The 14,669-nt window shown below is 38.9% G+C and overlaps 1 protein-coding gene across 2 annotated transcripts; it reads left to right on the top strand.

Moving 5' to 3' along the window:
• The first annotated feature begins 2,714 nt into the window (after nucleotides 1-2,714).
• LOC103909640 (5-hydroxytryptamine receptor 3C) lies at nucleotides 2,715-13,940 on the top strand. Of its 2 annotated transcripts, XM_068216503.2 has the most exons (10): nucleotides 2,956-3,000; nucleotides 4,118-4,181; nucleotides 5,192-5,364; nucleotides 5,480-5,524; nucleotides 6,815-6,921; nucleotides 7,999-8,168; nucleotides 8,246-8,406; nucleotides 10,865-11,075; nucleotides 12,779-12,961; nucleotides 13,094-13,940. In XM_068216503.2, exons 1-10 carry the CDS (start codon nucleotides 2,959-2,961, stop codon nucleotides 13,405-13,407), a joined length of 1,470 nt encoding a protein of 489 aa, XP_068072604.2. In that variant the 5' UTR covers nucleotides 2,956-2,958; the 3' UTR covers nucleotides 13,408-13,940. The 2 variants fall into 2 exon arrangements, with proteins under 2 accessions (XP_073793711.1, XP_068072604.2); XM_073937610.1 differs by lacking the exons at nucleotides 10,865-11,075; nucleotides 12,779-12,961; nucleotides 13,094-13,940 and adding an exon at nucleotides 2,715-2,839 and having other exon boundaries at nucleotides 2,928-3,000; nucleotides 8,246-8,900.
• The last annotated feature ends 729 nt before the right edge of the window (nucleotides 13,941-14,669 follow it).

The following is a 14,669-nucleotide window of genomic DNA, read 5'->3' as shown; positions in this document are numbered from 1 at the left end:
TGTGTGTGTGTGTGTGTGTGTGTATAAAGAAAATCAAACATGATGAGTCTAAAAATTCTTTTTTATTAGGAACTACTTTCTTCCGCCATTCATGTTCTGCTGACATCAGAACAGCAGAAGCCATTACTAATTCATCAAAGTCACTGTTGAGCCAGTGTTTGAATGATTCTCTAGCGTAATGTCTAAAGTAATGATAAAACAGCTGATTTTGCTCACACTTTAAGATTATAAGGCTGAATGTGACATGAAATTCCATCCATCTACAGAAATATCTTTCTACAGTATTTCTCGGTTGCAATCGGGATATCACAATAATTATCCCCGAAAAAAAGCAACGCAATCACTACCAGACTGCTGTTGTGTTTGCGATAAGGAGAAACCCTAAACACATGGGCACTTTGCTTCTTTCTTTCTGCCAACACAACACACATTCCTGATATCCGAGCATATCAGTATAAATACAGCACTACAACATACAAAAGAAAGAGATCGACCTAGAATATCACTTACCAGCATACCTGCCAACATGCCTCTGGAAGGTGGGAGGGGGTGTTCAGGGGTGAGGTCTCTGAATAACACTGTTGAGAACCAAGATAGGATGCAGCAGGTTTTAGGTGGCCGCTGCGAACAGTTACTGTACCAAAGTTGGCAATCCGGGGGTGTTTACAGACTGCCAAAAATGGGGGGGGGGGGGTGAAATTATGAGAGTTTTCCGGAAGAAATAAAAAACAGGATGGTTGCTGGAGATTCGTCTTGTCAATATTCGTCTGCAATACGGGATACTCCCAAGAAAAACTGAAGTATTGGCAGGTATGCTTACCAGTTTAATAATGATTTGATCAACTGTAGTTAAAAATCAGACTGTTCCAATCTTCTAAGCGTAAGGGCTTATTATGCGGTTCTGTCGCCATCTTGTGGATAGAAAACGTCAACCATCTTTGGTCTACTCTATGGCAGGCTAGTGGCCGTTGACGAGCTCTTTCAGAAATTGTAAATATTTTAAAATAGGCTCTATTCTTACAAATAAACTGCATAGTTGCAATCTAAACAACTATATTCTCGACTAAAGAAAGCCTCAAAAGTTCATTTTGTTGTCTAACAGCCATAATCTTTGTCAGACTGCCAAATCAGTAGCGTCTTTGTCAGTAGCGTCTCTCTGATTGTTGCTGACTGTTTGTGGGCGGAGTAATACACAAAGGTGAAGGGTGAAGAAGCCTTTGTGTGATGTTACTGGCAAAATATTGCACGGCTATAACCCATTCAGATTCAAGAATCAGACAGAATTGTTATATATATATATATATATATATATATATATATATATATATATATATATATATATATATATATATATATATATATATATATATTACATTTGTAAAGCCCAACCTCATCTCACTATAAAGTAACATGCGTTATAAATGAAATAACATCAGCTTATAAATGACATCATAAGTGCTTTTACTCCTATGGTGTTATTGTAGTTTGAGATTTTGGAAATTAATTGACATGTATCAACAAGTGTTTACTAGAATAAAACTGAGAAGATGGGAAATAGGTAAAAAAAAAAAAAACGAGGCTGGATCCAGTTGATTAATTTTAATCAAATGTTCAGGTTTTACAAATAGCCATCATTTTCCTAGAGTAAGTGTTTTAAACCGACTCTCAATATTGGTTAGCTTGGTTTGTGTGTTCCATCAAACCCTTGTGGTCACAAAAACATTTGAGGTTTTTATTCCTCCAACGATTTTTCTTTTTAATGTGAAATGTCAATAAACCTCAAGAGTGATCATGATAGCAAGTGGAACTAACAACTTTTGTCCATTTTTAGCAGGACCGCAATTAGAGTTGTATTTTTGGAGGTGTTCAGCATTGTTTATTCATTCATTCATTTTCCTTCGGCATAGTCCCTTATTTATCGGTCTACCACAGTGGAATGTCTGGGGTAAGATGGAGGAGGCATTAAAGATGAATCTAAAGAGTCTTAATGAACTCTGGGAGTCCTGCAAGAAGGCTTTCTTTGTCATTCCAGATGACTTTATTAATCAGTGATTTGAGTCATTGCAGAGATGTATGGATGCAGTCTTCCAAACTCCTGATGGAGTCAGACACAATAGTCATTCTGTTTCCACTGCAGCATGACTTTATATTCTATACTGGACATTATTTCTGTTCAGTTACAAGACTTTAGTTTAAGTAAAGTCAGACCTTACTGTCCTAATTAAATAATTAAAAATTAAGGCATGATCATATTTAATTTTGATAAAATGAGCGTCATCTAGAGGCCTTTGCCTTTCATATAAGCCACTTCTAATACCATATGATCAACTAGAAGGTAAGCGTGGAAAATGCCTTGCCAAAATTCCATGGCTTTACCAGGACCGGATGAACCCTGACTGGTCTAATCTTTTATTATTTGGAAAGCTAAATAATAAAACATTCTACTCAGTGTACAGCAATTCCATAAGCACTTGAGAGAATTAATGTTAATCACATCTTAACATGATTCCCCTCATGTTTCCTTAGTTAAAATTATTGTATAAACAGCCAGCAAAACCAAAATTGTTAACTGTCAACTTCTTAACCATCTCGTCAAATAAATAAATCCAAATAACTGTGGTTTGGTGTCTGAAAAATAGTTTTGAGACTTTTTCTTACCAGAGAAGAGGATTACGTTTCAGCCTGGTCCCATCTAGAAGCTTAAAGGAGTCCTCAGTTGAAAACACTGTCTGTTAATGATGCTTTTCAGAGTTTGGATGAAATGCAAATAATGGCGGAATTGTTCCAGCTATACTGAATTCAGAAAAATGGGTGTGAAAAAAAACATTGCCTCAATCTGGTTAGTCAAATTTCTGTACACAAATATGGCATATAAAAGCAAGTAAATCAATAAATTCACTCTCCATTCTGCCATACAAACCTGCAAGTCAACTCTTCAATCTGTTGCAGTCCAGTTGGATGATGATCCTGATGGCTTTTATTCGTTATCCTGGAATACAGGTAAGTAAACTTATGAACAATTTTGTGTTTATGTTTTATTTATTAGTATGTGTTTCTAATATTTTAATACTGTAATATTAACTTTAACTGTTTAATATTGTAATAAGAGTAAGGCTGCTTTCACACCTGTAAATTGATTAATTTCTTCCGAAACAGGGATTACAATTGTTACATTGTTGCTCTTTGTTCTTGGTGCGGTTCGCTTTCACACGGCAAAGTTTCTAAACGGACCAAAATAGCTAAAACAAGTCATGTGTGAGTAAACTCTCCTCACATTGGTCAGAGTTTCATGGTTTATTTTGCAGAGTCCCGCTCAGATGTCAACGGGGTGGTGGTTTGGTGGTGTTTGACAGGGTGCACGCGACGTGTCTGAATAGTGAGGAGGGATGTGGTGGGGAGTAGGAGAATGGTACGCAACGTATTTGAGGACCGGGAGGGAGTCTTGCGAATTACGGGAGATTATCATTTGTTTGCGGGCATCTGAGAGTCTCTGTGCATTTGCGGATAACTCCTGGAACTTCCAGCCCTACTCATAATTCTCTCTTCATATAGCCAGTATTTCATTACATATCCATAAAATACTGATATAGCCGGGCTCGGATCATATCACTTTTTCACTACAATCGATCCACTCCAGAGTTTCTTTCAATCGAGCCGAGACCACCTCAATCAGGCGATCTCTGACCGGTTGACTTAACGCGAGACAGGTTCCGAAAAAAAAAGTCTAGGTGTGAAAGCACCCTAAATAAACGTTAGACAATTTTGGTGTTATAATGTTTGATTTAGGTGTTTGTAATATTTTATGTTATATTAATGAGCATAATGGACCAACATTAATTCTTCTACATTTAAAAGAAATATTATGAGTGTAGAATACATAGATCTTGGTGCTTTTAACAGTTTGGACTTATTTTAATGTATGCTAAAATGTTCCATTGGTTTCTTTTTGGTTTGAGTCATTTATTTTGCACTTTATCGTGAGTTTTTAACACAGAGTGTTAAAGGGGAATACTAATTTGCAGTTTAATATCTTGGTGATTAATAATGAGAATTTGGAGCTGTTGGTTTATTTACCATAGTGCTGCATTTTGTGTCTATTTCCCATTGGATTCAACAGGATTCAACATGGTTTGCTGGTCTCACTTTCTTCCAATTGATCTTCACCTGTCTGATTATGCAATGTAAGATATATTTACACATAATTGTATTATTCAACATTTTCATCAACTATTTTTAAAGATTGTGATTTGATTGACCTCAAGGACATTCAACACAATTCATTCAGGTTGTCGCAACACAAATCGATTAAGTTAACTTAACAAATTTAAGTGGATTATCGAACATAAAACAATTAAGTTGTCCAAAAAATCTTAGATGAGATGGATGAGAATCAGCACCTCCAAGTCTGAGGCCGTGGTGCTCCACCGGAAAAAGGTGGCTTGACAGGTTGGAGGAAAGTCCTTACCCCAGGTGGAAGAGTTCAAGTACCTTGGGGTTTTGTTCATGAGTGACGGAAAGATGCAACATGAAATTGACATGCGGATTGGTGAAGCAGCAGTAATGCTGTATCTGTTGATGTATCGATCTAATGTAGTAAAGTAGGAGCTGAGCCAAAAGACAAAGCTCACGATTTACCGGTGAATCTACGTTAATACTCTCACCTATGGTCATGACAAGATCTTGGATACAAGCAGCCGAAATGAGTGTCCTTTGCAGGGTGGCAGGGCGCACCCTTATAGATAGGGTGAGGAGCTCTGTCACCTCAGAGGAGCTCAGAGTAGAGCCAGAAAAGTAAGCTGAGGTGGCGCAGGCATCTGTTTTGGATGCCTTCTAGACACCTGCCTAGGGAGATGTTCCAGTCATGTCCCATTGGGAGGAGGCCTTGGAGAAAAGACCCAGAATACGCTGGAGGGATTATGTCTCTCAGCTGGCCTGGGAACGTTTCAGGATCCCGCTGGAGGAGCTGGAGGAAGTGTCTTGGGAGAGGGAAGTCTGGGGTTTTTTTCTGAGACTGCTGCCCCTGTTACGCAGCCCCGGTAAAGAGGATGAAAATGAAAGAAAAAATCTAAAGAATTGTGTTGTTTCAGCTCAATTTAAATGAGCAGATTGAACAAGCAGCAACAAATGTTTTTTTTTATTATTGTTAAGGTCTGATAAAAGATAATTATCCATTAATTAAATTTGCCTTCAGCTCTTTTATTAGCATCTGTAGCGCCACTGAACTGTTCAGAACCAACAACAAAATCACTCCTGATGGCCATAAGAGAAGAAGTCATCGACTACAGCGACGCAAGACCAGTTATAAGTCTGAAAACCCCCACAAATGTCACAGTGGACTTGACTCTGTATGGAATATTAGGAGTGGTGAGCAATTCTAATTACACCTGCAACTTAAAAATGATAAAAAGGCATTTATATACTATTAAATGCTACTCTTTATTCTATTAAATGGTGCACATGCATCTATTTTCCCTTTTAGAATGAAAAATCGCAGGTGCTAGAAACATATCTGTGGGTGAGAACGGTAAGAGTGAATGCATGCAGTCCCATTCAGGCTATGTTTAGTGTAAATGTACAAAAATTTGTCCAAAGGTTAGTTTTCATTGGTCGTTTCTGTTCCAGATGGCCTGTAAAATCTGAAAACGGGGTAAAAATCAGATGAGGGTTTTTCTTTTTCTGGATTACTTTTGAAAATTGTTGGTTAGGTTTAGGGAAGCAGGTGGGTGGGCGTTAAGCCGCCTTTCCACTGCACACGACTGTCGAAATACGCCCCCTTGTGGCAGCCGCACAGTATTTTCAGTGTTGTCGTGCACCACGGGGTAGAAGCTGATTCTCACGGTGTCCGAAATAAAAGAGAGCAAATGCAAGAGCCTTTATTCTCTGTGCGTTTACATAGTTTAATGGATGAATGAATACTAGAAACTCATAGACCGCTACAATATTGGAGGGAATGTGGAGACAACATTAAAAATATATATTTTTATTTCTTACTTACATTAATGAACAGAAAAGTTATTTTTTTTAAATAACCAAATAAACTCCTATTTCTCATCTCGCGCTCACAGATCTGCTTGGACAACACTGGAATACATCATATCCGGTCAGCCGGTCGCATACGGTCTAGTCGCAGGAGTTCAAATATTTCAATGGATCCGCAGCTCAAGTCGGATCCGAATTTTCCGCATATGGAGATGATCGGAACTCAACGCAGATCCCGGACTGCTCTCCATTGGAAATGAATGACTTCCGGTCTGTCGCTTGTCGTTTGTCGTGTGCAGTGGAAAGGCGGCTTTAGTCAATCAATAAAATTAGTTGGGTTAAGAGAAGGAGGAGGGTGGGTCAGTCAGTCACTCGGTCAGTCAACAGCGGCCTCTGGTGGGTTTATTTGGGAACTCCAGGCGCTAATGGCACTCGCAAGAGAAATTTGAGATCTTAAAAAGAGACATACAGCACACAGCGACCTGTAGTGGGTTCGCAAAAACTGTAAAAAAATAAAATAAAATAACATGCCTTCTGGGACGTATTACGCAGTCTCCCATAAATGTGTATAGAGGTACATTTTCAGAATGAGCCTTGGTTGAAAATACAAATTTAAATTATAAACAAAATTCAAAAGACCAATAGAAAACAACCACAACGATGCCAAAAACATGAGTGTTTCTTAGTGTTGAATATTGAGAAACTATATAATTATACTTAAATGAATTCAATGACACTTCAGATCGTTGTATTGAATTCCACTAATGTGATGATTACTGAAGCTTCAGTTTAAGTGCTTAGCTGATATGATTTTAGTTTGTTGTTTGTTTGGTAGAGGTGGCAGATTGAAGGTCTGACCTGGGATCCTGCAGAGTGTGGAACAAAAAAGATTTCACTACCAAGAGAGAAGATTTGGTTTCCAGACATTGTCATCAATGAGTTGTAAGTCGGATAAATTGCTTTGACTAATGATAACTAGTAGTAAATGAATGTTCATCAATTTTTTTTACCATTATAACCAGTATAGCCATATTTAGTTATGGGCCGATTTTTAGGGGTGTGACGAGATCTCGTGTCACGAGATTAAACCGTGATGAGATTTCTCGTTAAGGTGAAAAGTCTGCTAAAGTTTGAAAGCAATGGCGGGTTCAAGTTTAACACATACACTAGGGCTGCACGATATTGGAAAAAATTTACATTGCGATATTTTTTTTCCTGTGATATATATTGCGATATTTATATATATATATATATATATATATATATATATATATATATATATATATATATATATATATATATACTTTTGCACACATTACATACAGTATCACTGTTTTATCTGCTGCACCACTGACTGTAAAATTCTTCCACAAAGAAGTGACAGGAAGCTATGCTAAGGTTAACTAGCTTAGCATATATCTTGCTGTCTGCAAATGACAGTAATTTAAATGTACCATAAAACTCCTATAAGTGCATACAATTCGACACAACTACACAAGCTACGTTTTAAACTTTATAATCGAACGTTAACGTTACTGTCAACAGTCTATTGTCTTAATTACCGCGCTAACAGAGCTAACTTGCGTAAACAGAGAGCAACAGATTGCAGACGTCAATAATATATATATATATATAAACATTTTTGCTTTACATCGCAGGAGGTATACACATAATACATAATATACACTGAAAGAAAGATTGCAAACAATATTGATTATTATATTATAAATATATGTAAGCGTGAATATGTGATTATGGTACTCAACACTTTTTGAGGCTTGTAAATGCATGTCTCGTGTTAGTTGTTTAGCAAAAATGTTTAGTGTTCAATATATGAATGCAGTACTTACAAGTTTGAAACAACAGGAGGGCAAGTAATTAATGACAGAATTTACATTTTTAGGTACCTTCCTAAACACGCTCTATGCCATTTCATAACTACTTCATAACTACTAACCTGCTTCCGCCCCATGATGGGTAAAGGCTATTTTTAACCCACCACCCTCAATCGTTTTGCAGCATGGACGAAAACCGAGCACCAGACACATATTACGTCTATGTGACCTCCACTGGTCAAGTGATCGATGGACGGCCATTTCACATTATCAGCTCCTGCAAGCTCGACATCTACACCTTCCCGTTTGATTTTCAGAACTGCACATATACTTTCAACTCCTACAAACATTCTCGTGAGTAAGAAAAATGGAAAAAAGCAGGTTCCTGTTTGACTGTGTGTGATCTATTGTACCTTTCTACTTTTCCACAGGTGATGATGTTCAGCTGTTCTTCTATAAGCCAGTGAAGGACATCTTCAAGGAGTCTCTTGATTTAATGACAACGAAAGGAGAGTGGGAGCTGATAGACATGCTGGCTGAGAAACCTGTATACAGCTTTCTGGAAGGAGCTTGGGATAACCTCATTGTTCATGTTGGTGGCATTTTAAATATCGAGGGAAATTTGGAGTGTGTCCTCGCTGCAGCCTGTAGCACTATGACGTAGTGGATCAGGTCCAGTTGTTGCTAGAAACTATAATTATTTATATTATTTATTAAATTACCCTGTACATTGTGTTTTATTACCGTCTACACCTATCCTTAAACCCAACCATTCCAGTAGTATTGGCGTTACCATAGTGGGTGTTACAATGTCCACTTTGTATTGGACCTGATCCAGTACATCATCGTGCTACAGACTGCTGTGAGGACATCTTGGAAATTTGGAGGAAAATCATGAAGTGAGAATTGTCATTAGGTGGTGGGAGGAAGGTAGGCGAAAAGACAAAAAAAATTACGTTACATAGTAAGAAAACTATTTTGACTTATCAAAACATTACAGGCGAACAACTTTTCTGACAGACAACATAAAAAGAAGGTAATAAAAATAACAGAACCACTGATTGGGGTGGTTCCCAATTTTCCAATTGACACTTGCCTCCAAGTCTCTCACATTATTTAAAAAATGTTTATATTAATTTCTTATTGACTTATTTACATGACTTGCTGACTTCACTAGCTTACAACATAAAGATAAGAATTATTTTCTGACAACATGAAACAATGCACATCCAGACATTCCAAGTTGGGACAATTCATTTCCGGGGGTGACAGAGCAGATATCCCAAGTTGGGAAAAGTTTATTCCAGGGGGATACAGAGTTGATTTGCGGGAGGTAGCGGGAGAGTGGGTGCCTGAAAAGCGGGGGGTGGGGTGGGGGTGTTGGATTGAGTGAGCAACATATCTGAGTAGAGGCGTCCGTGCCTGATGTACCTGAAGAGCGTGGGGGTGAATTGCGCGCGACATACCTGAAGAACGGTGGGGGTGAATTGCGCGCGACATACCTGAAGAGCAGTGGGGGTGAGTTGCGCTCGACATATCTGAAGAGCTAGGAGGGATGCAGTGGAGAGGGGTGTGCAACGTATTTCAGGAACGAGCGGGAGACCTGGGATGTCTGACAGAGATGATCTGCGAGAGGTTGCGGGAGAGTGGGTGCCTGACGAGTGGAGGCGGGGTTGGGTATTTGAAGAGCAGTGGGGGCATGTGCACGCAACGTATCTGAAGAGCGATCGGGACGTGTGCGTGCGATGTACCAACGTATGTAAGGACCGGGAGGGATCCGCGCAATTTCTGGGAGATTATCATACGTTTGCATGCATCCGGGAGTCTATGCATTTGTGGGAGACTCCCGAAACCTCCGGGAGACTTGGGATGTCTGCACATCTTGAAGACAACAGCAAACATATTGTAAAACATTGTACAGAAATTGAAATATTTGCCAATTTTTTTATAATGGGGAATGAATAAGGATGATTCTGTGCACAATGTGTAACTGCAAAAGGGAAAATTCAGTAATCAAACATATGTTTCTGATTTAAATATTTGACGATGATTGCATAATTTTACTGTTTGACATGTTGGTTTTAAAACAGCTGTCAAATAAAATGTCTAGCTGCTAATATCTTAAAGACCGTTAACATATCACATCATAAAAATTGAGGCGCATCACTTTGTCGACCAATTTAAACCTGTTAGCGTTTGCACTCCCATTACATTTGTCTTTCTTGGCAACCATCAACCGTTTTCTCAGGGGATGAAAAACTGACAAACCCTTGCTGCAGCTCTGATACAAGTTTTATTTATGGAGAAATTTACAAAGTGCTGCAATGTTCGGGAGCTCTGCATTTGTCTGAGATAATAAGTCTATCATTATTAATAAAATGCGCATTTTCCAAAGAAAGTTTAAAGCTAAAGGTCAGTTCTTGTCACGTGACTCGCAGTGCGCTTGCACCATTCTGAAACGTTAAGACATTTTCAGCTAAGCGTGCCTGGAAAACACACCAAGTTGAAGTATCTGGTCTAATCCTAATCGCTCTTGTACCTCCACTGAAAATAATGAACTTGGGCACCAAATGTGATCGGCCCCTAAAACTGCACCTTTTCAGAGTTGAAATCTAAAGTTTCTTGCTGAGGTACTTTTAGCTTCTGTGAGCAATAATGTCCTCATTCAAGCTCATTCTAAAGGCTGGGACACATCAAGCCCACAGTCAGCCATTGGGCTTTGTCAGTCTGGCTAGTTGGTTTTGGTGTTTTCCAGACGTCACTTCTTGTCGGCTTAACAGTGGATCATGTCAGCCCGATTCAGCATGTAGAATCTGCATCAGACCGTCGGCTGTAAAGAGTGCTCTGACTGGTTATTCGGCAATGAATCAGACAGAGTGAGTGTGAAGTAGTAGGAGAAAACACAGCTTCCCGAGAAACATCCTCAACAATATTCTCGTTTCAAGTGCATGTATCTCACACTGAATGTGTTAGAGTTCTCAGTCCTGTTATGTCTGCTACTATTTACACTTGACAAATACTAATGTACAGTTCTCACCATTGTGGTCTAGATTGTCTTGAGACGACGAGCTACGCTGTATGTCGTGAACCTCCTGATTCCCAGCAGCTTCCTGCTCTCCTTGGATATCTTCAGCTTTTTACTGCCTCCTCAAACCGTGGACCGTGCTTCCTTCAAAATGACCCTCATCCTGGGTTACACTGTCTTTCTGCTGCTAATGAATGACCTTCTGCCTGTCACAGGAAACAACTTGCCTCTTATAAGTATGTTATACTAACCTTCTTCATCACTACTTTTAAATTATTTCATCTTGACCATGCTAAGAAGACCAGAAAGTCACCAGCACATGTTTACCTTAATGTCAAAACGACATCAAATTGATATCAAACATGACGTCAAAAAGTCAAAAATGCAAATTGATTCGATGTCAAAGCCTTGACATCCATTTGCATCAACACATTGAAGCCCTTTTGACCACCAAAATAATGACACGAACCCTTTTATAATATAAGAAATGTTTCAATCATCTGAAAGCTTCCGTTTCAAATGACAAATCTGCATTTGTAAACTACCTTGGTGTCAAAACGCCATCATATTGACACCAACTTTTTTGCAAAAGCTAGATGCCAGTTGACATCAAATTGATTTACATTTGTGACATCTTTTTACTTGTCAAAGCAAAAACAACAAGGTGCCAGCTGGGTATTGCAGCAATCTACTCAACTAAAGTGTAACCATGTTCACTGCTGCTCTGCAAACGCTCACATACAAATTCCAGTCATTTCAATAGGAATCCAAGGTTTTAAGTGAAGTTTATTTATAAACTAATTTGAGAGGAGCACGCGCTTATGATTGATAGCACCTGGTCCACATTAGCTAATGCTGTAATATAACCGCGCTCGGATCGTATCGCTTTCTCACTACAATCGAACCGCTCCTGGGTTCGTTTCAATCAAGCCGAGACCACCTCACTCAAGCGATCTCTGAGCGATTACTTTGGCGCGGAACTGAGCGCAATTGCCCTGTTCACATATGCCAAACGAACAGCGCTAACTGGGCAAACGAGATACGTTCCGAAACAAAAGTGTAGGTGTGAAAGCACCCTAAGAGTGTGTTACACACAGAATGAGAGGCCCATTTCATTTCAACTTGTCTTTTCCATGAGTTTGCGCACACTGACGGTGTCATTCAGTGTCCATGGCAAACATAAAACAATGTAAATACGTAATTTACCGCATTGCCACTTCTAGTGGAAAAGACCTTTTTCAGCGAGATTATTATAAAACTGTTATCTATCTAACCCCACTTATGGCAACACAAGTTGTTGGAGTCTTCAAAAACACTATAGTATCACTTAGCCTTTCCAAACTTCAACTTAAAACTTAGCCCTCAAACAAAATATGACAAAGAACTTTACTTGAAGTAAGCACAGTAGCTGAGTGGTTAGCACTGTCGCCTCACAGCAAAAAGGTTGCTGGTTCGAATCCCAGCTTGGCCAGTTGTCATTTTTGTGAGGAGTTTGCATGGTTTTCCCATGTTGGCATGGGTTTCCTTCGGTTTCCCCTACAGTCCAAACACATGCTTTATAGGTGTATTAATGAAACTAAATTGACCATAGTGTGAGAGTGTATGGGTGTTTCCCAGTACTGAATTGAGGTTGGAAGGGCATCCACTGTGTAAAACGTATACTGGAATAGTTGGTGGTTCATTCTGCTGTGGCAACCCCTGATAAATTAGGGACTAAGCTGAAGGAAAATGAATGAATTAAAGTATACCAGAGCCTTAAAAAATACTGTGTGTTTGTCTGAGTTAGCAAGAGTAACGAAGGGGAAGAGGCTCGGGTAGGTCAATTTTGTGTACAATTTACCTGACTGAGCAATGTTTTTGGAAACTGCAGCCAAGGATTCAAATCTGATCAATCTTCATCTTCAACTTTATCAGATCTGATCATTTTCTCTCGATCTAGATGTGTTTTTCTCGATGTGTTTGGCCCTGATGGTAGCAAGTCTTCTTGAGACTATCGTCATCACCAATGTCCTATGTGGCTCCCGTAACTTTCCTCCCTTACCAAAGTGGCTCAAGATTCTGGTCCTGAAATATATGGCTCGGCTTGTTTGTATGAGGAAGTCTTCTGATAAACACTCTGAAGGTAAGACTCCTTTCGGCAGCCAAGATCTGGATGAATTCACACTGGATTTACTGGTATGGATTTAACACAGGAGTTCATATCACTGGTGTGAAACATACTTTCCAATGGTTGTCTTGTCCCCTTTTTTTACAGCCAACAGATCTGAGCCAACTCTCTACAAAAACATGATGACCAATGTTCCAAAGAAAGAGCAAGTCAGTGCAAGTCCAGTGACACTCTCGGACTTATATCTAGAAGAAATGAAGAAGATAAGTACTGATCTACTGGCCATCCGACACCACATTGAAGAGCACTTCGATAACGACAGCAGCTCAGATGAATGGATGGTGTTTGCTCAGGTCCTTGACCGCTTGTTCTTTATGCTGTATATGATTTTTGTCGTTGTGAGTTTAAGCACAATTATGTTTCTGTGGCTTCACTCGTACAATCTAGACAAAAGGTCTTAGTATGTTACGCTTAGGGTTGGGTATCATTTGGGATTATTTCGATGCCGGTGCTAAATCGATACCTTGCAGGAGTTCACCCTTATGCCTAGTTCAGACTGCGTGATTTTAGCCCCGATTTTGGCTCGCCGACAAGTTTTGAGAAATCGCAGACAAATGCCTGAAATCACAGGCAAATCGCTGCTCGTGCACGTGAGTTACAATCACACATTATGAACTATCAAAGACGCGATCTGAGAGAATCGCCGATGAGTCGCCGATGCCTGCGAGATATTTGGCATGCTAAATATCTGGAGCTGTGGGCAGTGGCGCCCCCAGAAAATTTTCATAGGGGTGGCCAGAAGAAGCCACAGCAAATCTTGGGGTGGCACACAAAAAAAAAATGAATTCAGTGTAATGTTATATTTTTGTTTCTGGTAAATTAAATAATGTGATTTTAATTAATTTAAATAATTAGTCTTACAATATCGCAATTTATTCCTTGAAATAATTCAGCAAGTACATGTGCAAACCAAATAAAAATCTATATTTGGTTTAAAAACACTTTTCATATATAGAAATAACTTTTCAGTTATTTTTCACATACATTTATTGTACAGCATACAGTATATGCCATGTCTAAAATTAATTGAGATTGAGTTAAATAATAAAACAAATGAACAAACTGAACAAAAGGCATTACTATATATATACACACACACACTCACTATACAGACCCTAATAATATAATCTATATCCCTTTTTGAGCCACTTTATTAATGCAGCTTCTTCTATTGATGTACCTTAAGGTAAATATTACATAGCCATTACTGTCTATTGTGTGTGTGTGTGTGTGTGTGTGTGTGTGTGTGTGTGTGTGTGTGTGTGTGCGTGTGCGTGCGTGCGAGCGCGCGCTGTCAATGACGATCAGGGAGGGCAGTGGTGGTTCTAGTTTAGACGACACCCTGGGTGAACCACCCCATATACCCACCCTCCCTAAATAGTTACATTTATTTTTCAATAAATATAAAAATTTACTTATATTTATTTTAAATAAATACAATTAATGTTAATATTATTATTATTCTAAATAAACAACAGACATCAATCCTAAATGTTACTGGAAAACAATGTAACAGAGTGATATGCTAAGATCACTTATAGGGAACCTTTTGCATGAATATTAGTTATGACAATTCTATAGAATACAAAAATATGTGTTTTATCTGTGGTCTTAGACCCGAATTATGGCCAAGAAAAAATGTTATGAAGTCTTACGTCCCTGA

The sequence above is a fragment of the Danio rerio genome, chromosome 22, assembly GCF_049306965.1.
Source record: "Danio rerio strain Tuebingen ecotype United States chromosome 22, GRCz12tu, whole genome shotgun sequence".
Classification (NCBI taxonomy): Eukaryota; Metazoa; Chordata; class Actinopteri; order Cypriniformes; family Danionidae; genus Danio; species Danio rerio.
This window is presented reverse-complemented; position numbering and strand designations above follow the sequence as displayed.

Coding starts and splice junctions, on each gene's coding strand:
- LOC103909640 (XM_068216503.2), top strand. CDS start 2,959: ATGATGATCCTGATGGCTTTTATTCGTTATCCTGGAATACAG. Junction 4,182..5,191: donor CACCTGTCTGATTATGCAAT/GTAAGATATATT, acceptor ATTTGCCTTCAG/CTCTTTTATTAGCATCTGTA. Junction 11,076..12,778: donor AAACAACTTGCCTCTTATAA/GTATGTTATACT, acceptor CTCTCGATCTAG/ATGTGTTTTTCTCGATGTGT.